Source organism: Pistacia vera, unplaced genomic scaffold (assembly GCF_008641045.1).
Source record: "Pistacia vera cultivar Batoury unplaced genomic scaffold, PisVer_v2 Contig1002, whole genome shotgun sequence".
NCBI classification, from domain to species: domain Eukaryota; kingdom Viridiplantae; phylum Streptophyta; class Magnoliopsida; order Sapindales; family Anacardiaceae; genus Pistacia; species Pistacia vera.
The window spans coordinates 234,080-240,922 of NW_022195031.1; the positions used below are offsets into that span (position 1 = coordinate 234,080).

General features: G+C 34.5%; 1 protein-coding gene across 2 annotated transcripts; it reads left to right on the forward strand.

The window, feature by feature from the left end:
* Positions 1–254: 254 nt before the first annotated feature.
* On the forward strand, positions 255–4,503 carry LOC116136418 (L-Ala-D/L-amino acid epimerase). Of its 2 annotated transcripts, XM_031422204.1 has the most exons (7): positions 255–760; positions 1,587–1,697; positions 1,878–2,094; positions 2,288–2,621; positions 2,758–2,819; positions 2,953–3,025; positions 3,452–4,503. In XM_031422204.1, coding segments are annotated over exons 1-7 (1,248 nt in total). In that variant the 5' UTR covers positions 255–310; the 3' UTR covers positions 3,453–4,503. The 2 variants fall into 2 exon arrangements, with proteins under 2 accessions (XP_031278064.1, XP_031278013.1); XM_031422153.1 differs by lacking the exon at positions 3,452–4,503 and having other exon boundaries at positions 2,953–3,249.
* Positions 4,504–6,843: the final 2,340 nt, after the last annotated feature.

Genomic DNA, 6,843 nt, shown 5'->3' on the forward strand with positions numbered 1-6,843 from the left:
TTAGTAATATCAACTATCTCATAACAGTAAGAGTTTTTGTTATTTTATAAAATTTAGGGGTATTTTGTTATAATATATATTTGTAACTCACTAACTCAATAAAGAATTAAAATCAGACACATGCGCCCAACATAGGAAGAAACAAAAACAGTTTTATTTTAAAAAACAAAAACCCCGAAGCAACAGTTGACTCGGCAACTCCCAAACCCAAATTAAAACACTTGAAACAGCGACAACGAAAACAATGACATCTTCTAAACACTTTCTTTATTCACTCAGAATCCAATCAAATCAAAACCCTGAAGGCCAAATGATCTCACTTGGATTCTTCCTCCCTCAAACTTCAAGCCCCCACAAACCCATTTGCAAAATGGCAATATCATCATCTTCATCATCATCATCATCAGCTCCACCAACACAATCTACAAGCTTTGGCTTCAAAACTTTGACTAAAACCTTCACTGTTAATGTTCAGAAAGCAGAGACCAGACCGTTGAATGTGCCCTTAATTGCTCCTTTTACCATAGCCTCTTCAAGGCTTGACAAAGTGGAGAACGTGGCCATTAGAATAGAGTTCAATAATGGGTGTGTTGGGTGGGGTGAGGCTCCTATTTTGCCTCATGTGACAGCTGAGGATCAGGAGACTGCTATGGTGAAAGCCGGTGAGGCTTGTGAGGTTTTGAAGAAGAGTCCAGCCATGGCTCTGGGTTTGGTTTTTGAGAAGATTGCTACTCTTCTTCCTGGTCATCAGTTTGCTTCTGTGAGTGTTTCTTGAGATTTTTAGTGTTTTTCGAATTTAGGTTTGATTTAGTTATTGATTTCTTTGTAAGGTTGTTGGAAGGTTTGGTTTTTTTAAGGTTTGGTGATTGTTTTTAGGGTGTCTGGTGTTTGTATTTGAATAAAATTTGGCTGCTTGGTTGGTTTTGTTTGAATTGTGAGTTAGTACTTGAGAGAATTTAAAGCGCATCATAATTAGTACATCTCTTGCTTGAGTTATTGAATCTCTAGTAAATCCAAACAAAAGAAAGCACAGGATTCGAAACTTGTGCTTTCATCTTTTCTTTTCTTTTTACCAATTTCAAGAATGTTTATTGAATCACTTGCTCTGTTGGGACTTGGGTCACTTTAAATGATTGACTTTCAGATGTATTGTTACTGGTGGCAAAAGAAAGATTTGTTCTTTGATGAAATTGAAGTACAAAGTTTGCACAATTGAATTGATTGGAGTGACCACATTGTGGTCTGGCTTAAAGGAGCTATGCTCCAGTGTACATTCATGAGGTACTCTTCTAGATACTCCATATGGTTCTTTCGAAAACAATTGTTATCCTCTATGATGGACTTTTCATGTTTAATTCTGTGAAGAGTTTATGCCTTATTTTGCTTTCAACAATTTTGTTATCCAGTCACAGATTCCTGTATTGATACAAGTCTTACAAGACATTTAATGGCTGGGAAAATCTTACCCTAGTTATACAAAGTTCAATGGAAATTTGTGGTTTTTCTTTATTCAGTTTGACACCTCCATCTCTATAAAAAAAGAAGTCTTATTGACTGTTCTTATCAAATTGTTCTCGCAATTGAAGGTTAGGGCAGCTGTCGAGATGGCATTGATTGATGCAGTTGCTAATAGCATCAGCATGCCTTTGTGGAGACTCTTTGGTGGAGCTACAAATAATATAACCACTGATATAACAGTAAGTTCTTTTTCCACATACTCACTGTAATTATCCCTTTGCGTAAACTTATCTTGTAGAAATAGGTACAAAATAGGGGGTTTGGTGATTAAACTGCACTCAAGATATATGTATACTTAGTGGTAGAACAAGGAAAAGTAGAAACATCCTGTAGTTGCCTCACCTATTTTATGTTTGCAGATTCCTATTGTTTCCCCAGCTGAAGCAGCTGAATTAGCTTCAAAGTACCTCAAACAAGGATTCACTACTTTGAAGCTTAAGGTGGGAAAGAATCTGAAGGCAGACATAGAAGTTCTACAAGCGATACGTGCAGTCCATCCTGATTGTTCATTCATCTTGGATGCCAATGAGGGTTACAAACCCAATGAAGCTATTGAAGTTCTTGAAAAATTATATGGTAAAATGTGGCATGCCTGCTGTGAACAGAAATGATCACAAAGCAGAGAACTATTGGCTTGTGCGTGATCTGATATTGAAATCTTTGTAATTCTTTCCTATATAAATTTAATAATTCATTACATTTCAAAACTTTTAAGTGCTGAGTGCGTATGATTATTGGGGCTTACTTTGAACTATATTCTTTCATACAGAAATGGGAGTGATTCCAGTTCTCTTTGAGCAGCCAGTGCATAGAGATGACTGGGAAGGTCTTGGTCTTGTTAGTCATATAGCCAAAGACAAGTATGGGGTATCTGTTGCAGCCGATGAGAGCTGTCGGGGTTTGCATGATGTTAAAAAAATAATAAAAGGAAATCTTGCAGATGTCATTAACATTAAGCTTGCAAAAGTTGGGGTCCTTGGGGCCCTTGAAATTATTGAAGAGGCCCGGGCATCTGGGTTGGACTTAATGATTGGTGGTATGGTTGAAACTAGACTAGCCATGGGCTTTGCTGGCCATCTTGCTGCTGGCCTTGGCTGTTTCAAGTAAGTATCATGATCCTTTTTGGTTGAAACAATTGTTTACATAAACTTGAACATTTATGTACCAGTTCCAATTTAAGTTGGTCATCTTCTCTATAAATTTATTTTTCAAGTTCTAAATAGTGTGTATTCCGTACAGATTCATTGACCTTGATACACCTCTACTTCTGGCTGAAGATCCAGTTCTTGAGGGTTATGAAGGTATCCTCAGCATAACCTCTGAACTTCACAATGCATCTGACTTGGTTTAATCTGAAAAATATTATGTGATATCTATGTACATCATGTTTACATAATTCAACAGTTTAATAATCCCTTGATTATTTTTGGCTAGTCTCTGGTGCTGTTTACAAGTTTGCGAATGCAAGAGGTCATGGTGGATTCCTTCATTGGGACAATCTTGCATGGTAAGTCCTTGGTTTACTACCTAAGAGCTCTTTCTATTTCTTCTAGCGTCTGGTGTGCTTTGGCATCTCTGTTAAAGAAGTTCTGGAGTTGTTGTTGACTATGGCATTGTCTACTTGTTTCACTTGTAACTAGCTATTTGATCTATAGTTTGACATATCAAGTTCCAAAAACTTTAGTATGTGACAAAATTTGTAGATTAAACCTTGATCAATGTCTTCAGTACTTGTGGTACATATTATATATTATTACATTGTTAGATATTTGAAGCTACTCAATCAGTAAACTAATATTTTTGTGCATAATAAACTCTATTTCTCTCCTCTTTTTCATCAAATTGGTCCAAATCTTTAATGAATTTTGATAGTGTGATGAGCATGTTGAGAATATAAATCTAGCAAACGCTGACAATACCAAATTATCTGCAGAAAACTTGGTTGCTTCCATAGTTCTGGAACTCTAAGCCGTCCATCAGTCAATCTGATTTTTTTGGTTCGTATACCATGCTCGTGGTTAATAAGAATGCAGGCCTCTGATTTTTGTGGGGTTTGTGAACAAGTGAATGAGTGGAGCATCAAAAGTCCTTGCTTGCTTTGTGTTTGCCGGTAAGAGTTACAGTGCCATTATTGCAACTTAAATTATAATTTTGGAAAAAAATATATTCTTCCATGTTTTGTAGTGGAGATAGTGTTGTCTGTTGAGTTTCCCAATCTAATTATCAAGATTGGTTTAGAAGTATCTGTATACCATTTTTTTCCTGAATAATTCTGTTTTCATGTTTTTATCTTATTTAATCTCTATCAACTCTTAGATGAAAACTGTCTTTTAACTTTTGATGTAAATTGTCTTCTATCATTTATGCTGGACCTCTTCCAATCATTAAGCAAGAGGCTTTCCTAGCCTTGCTGGCAACAATAATGCCTTTGATTAACAAATTTCTGCAGCCTGGTGATTAAGGGAAACAATACTTGGTCAATCTTCTTGAATCAATTGTATTGATTCTTTCTTTTTTCCTCTATAATGAAGTTGACTTGTGCTGGAAATGTAACTAAATTGGCAAATTTTGAGTGTTGAAAATTCCGTCATTTCTCCATTTACATCTCCAGAGAACGTTGACATGTTCTCCAAAACTGATGAAATGTCTTAGACCGTAGTTTCCTCAATGGTCAAACTAGCATCCGTAAAACCAATAAATTGGAATTTCTCTTCTTTTATAGACAGTTTACAGTACTTCTTGAATCGGTATTGTTCTTTATTGACTCTTGGATGTGGATGAAGTAGTCCTATCTCTTCCTTTCAGTATTTAGGTTCTTCCATTGTGCCAAGATGCTTAATCCTGGCAATGAAATGGGGAACTTGGAAGGGCAGACTCTATGTATGTTGCTAGTCCTTGACAAATGATACCTTATGATGTTTCATAATATTTATTTAAGTGTGTTACTAGTATGATGTCGCACTCTCTTCATTCGGATGTTCCAACCTACCAATGGCATGTAATATTAGTGATTTAATTATTTTTCTGCTATTAATATTGGGAGTTTGCATCTTATTCGTATTGGAAAATCCTTGTATGGATACCTCATATATTATAACACTAGTATTTGTTCTATGATTCTGTCCTAAGCATTTGACTAAATATAGGATAAAGTACAGAATTTCTCATTCTATATAGTTTTGTAAATTTATTAGATTTTTTTTTTTCATTTTTGGTATTATTTAGTTTCTAAATTAGATGAATCCCCTTCGTAGGCTAAACTGTAAGAGTGGGACAAAATTTGGTCTTCTAAGTTCTAACTAGGGGTGAAAACCGAGTCGAGTCGAGTCGCTCGAGCTCGGCTCGGCTTTGGCTTGAATTCAACTTGGCATTAGTTGAGTCGAGTTCAAGTTCGAGTAGCTCAAATAATCCTACGAGTTGAGTTCGATCACTGTCAAAAAGCTTGACTAAAACTTGATTAACTGAGCTCGAATTCGACTTTTAGGTATCAAGTTTGAATTCAAACTCAATTTATCAGGCTCGAACTCAAAGTCTCGAATTCAAATTTGGTACTGTAGCAACCGAGTCGAGTTTGAGTACCTAGATATTCGACTCGACTCGACTCGATTTCACCCCTAATTCTAACTAAGAAAAATGCTCAAAAATGTGAAGTTAGTGATACTAATTTGTTAAACTTTGCAAGGTCAAGTGGCTCAAAACCTTCTCATTTGGGAACGCAAAATCCAAATTAGCCATCACATGCTTTTTGTTATAAAAGAACAAACAAAAGCAAGGAAAATAAAATATATAAAGTCAGATCTAAGATCCAACACGGTGGACTAGTTGGTGGTGATAGAATCCTAATGTTTTATCTTGAATAAGAAAAGTTATTTTATTGGTACATTCACCATTTCACCACTTACTTTTTGTAATTAAACCCTAATCATGCAAAAGATAAAGATCAATAGTACATTATAAATAATAATATAATACAACAAGCCACTTCACTGTCTATGCAACACTTTCTGGATTTTACCCTGCAGATCTCATTCAGGGTAATTTATTAGCTTATTCATTTTGAACCAAACTAGGCAGAATCTAGAAAAATATTTGTCTTGTGATTTGCCACCAAAAGAAATAGATGTAATTATAAAAAGAGAAAAATAATAATACTATAGTACATTACATTTATAATCCGAAATGTAATATTTTACTTTTATAGAATCTAGGTAGAATTCAGTATATTCATCTTATGTGCGACCAACCAATCAAGATATATTATGTCAGTCTTGTGTGATTTACGTACGAATTATACTACTCATATGAAATCATCTTATAAAGATATATATAAAAGTGGTGTGGTATTATCTTTTAATTGATGAATCATTCATCTTTGATTACCGAGTTGACTTTCATAATCACTCTTTCACTCGTTTTTTGTATACATATCTTTGTAAAAGGACTTTGAATGTATAGTATTATTCTTTACATACATCTTATAATGAGTTGGTCAAATAAAATTAACCTCTGTGATTTACTAACATCAGATGATTGGTTTGTCGCCGCAACAAAGATTTTCTTGCAATTCTAAAACTATAAATAGAAACTTTACTGGACCATCAATGGGGGAAATGCCAGTACAGAGGAGTGGTAGGAAGGACAGGAGGTAAAGAATAGCAGAATGCAGTTAAAAATTTGCTAATAATTGTGATGCCACTATACTAATAATAAAGCACAAGTCTTAGGGTTAAGTTATCAATTATAGAACATTACGGAACAAGTAAGCGTGAAGATTAAAAGTTAATTTATTTTTCGGCCCGCATCATGATATCAAGCACTCTAATTTTGACTAAAAAATTCGACCAGAGAATCCCAGAAAGATAAGACTGATAAAGATTCATTGAGGCTGACTTAAATCACTTGATTTACATGGTATATTAGCATCACAATATGCAATACTTCAATTATATTTTTATACTTAGGCGTGCATGGTCAAATGGATTGATTATTGAACAGGGTTATGCAGTTCCTTCAAATCTGATATATTAAAGATGATTAAAATTATTATTTTTAAAAAAAAAAAAAAAACTTAAACTATATAGAGTTGGTAAGAACAAAGAACTGGCAGATTTTTTTTCTTTTTATATTCAGAATTTCTTGACTTTGCTTTGAAAATTGAGTTAGAAACTGGAGTTCTCCGTCAACCTTACAATCTTGAAAAGGGAAACAGTGTTCATGAGAGTACTTGAATTTCATACCTTATAAGAATAAATCACAGAACTAACTGTTTGGCTTTATGAAGAAATCATCATTTTATTCAAAAGACCCCAAAAACGGATATCAAAC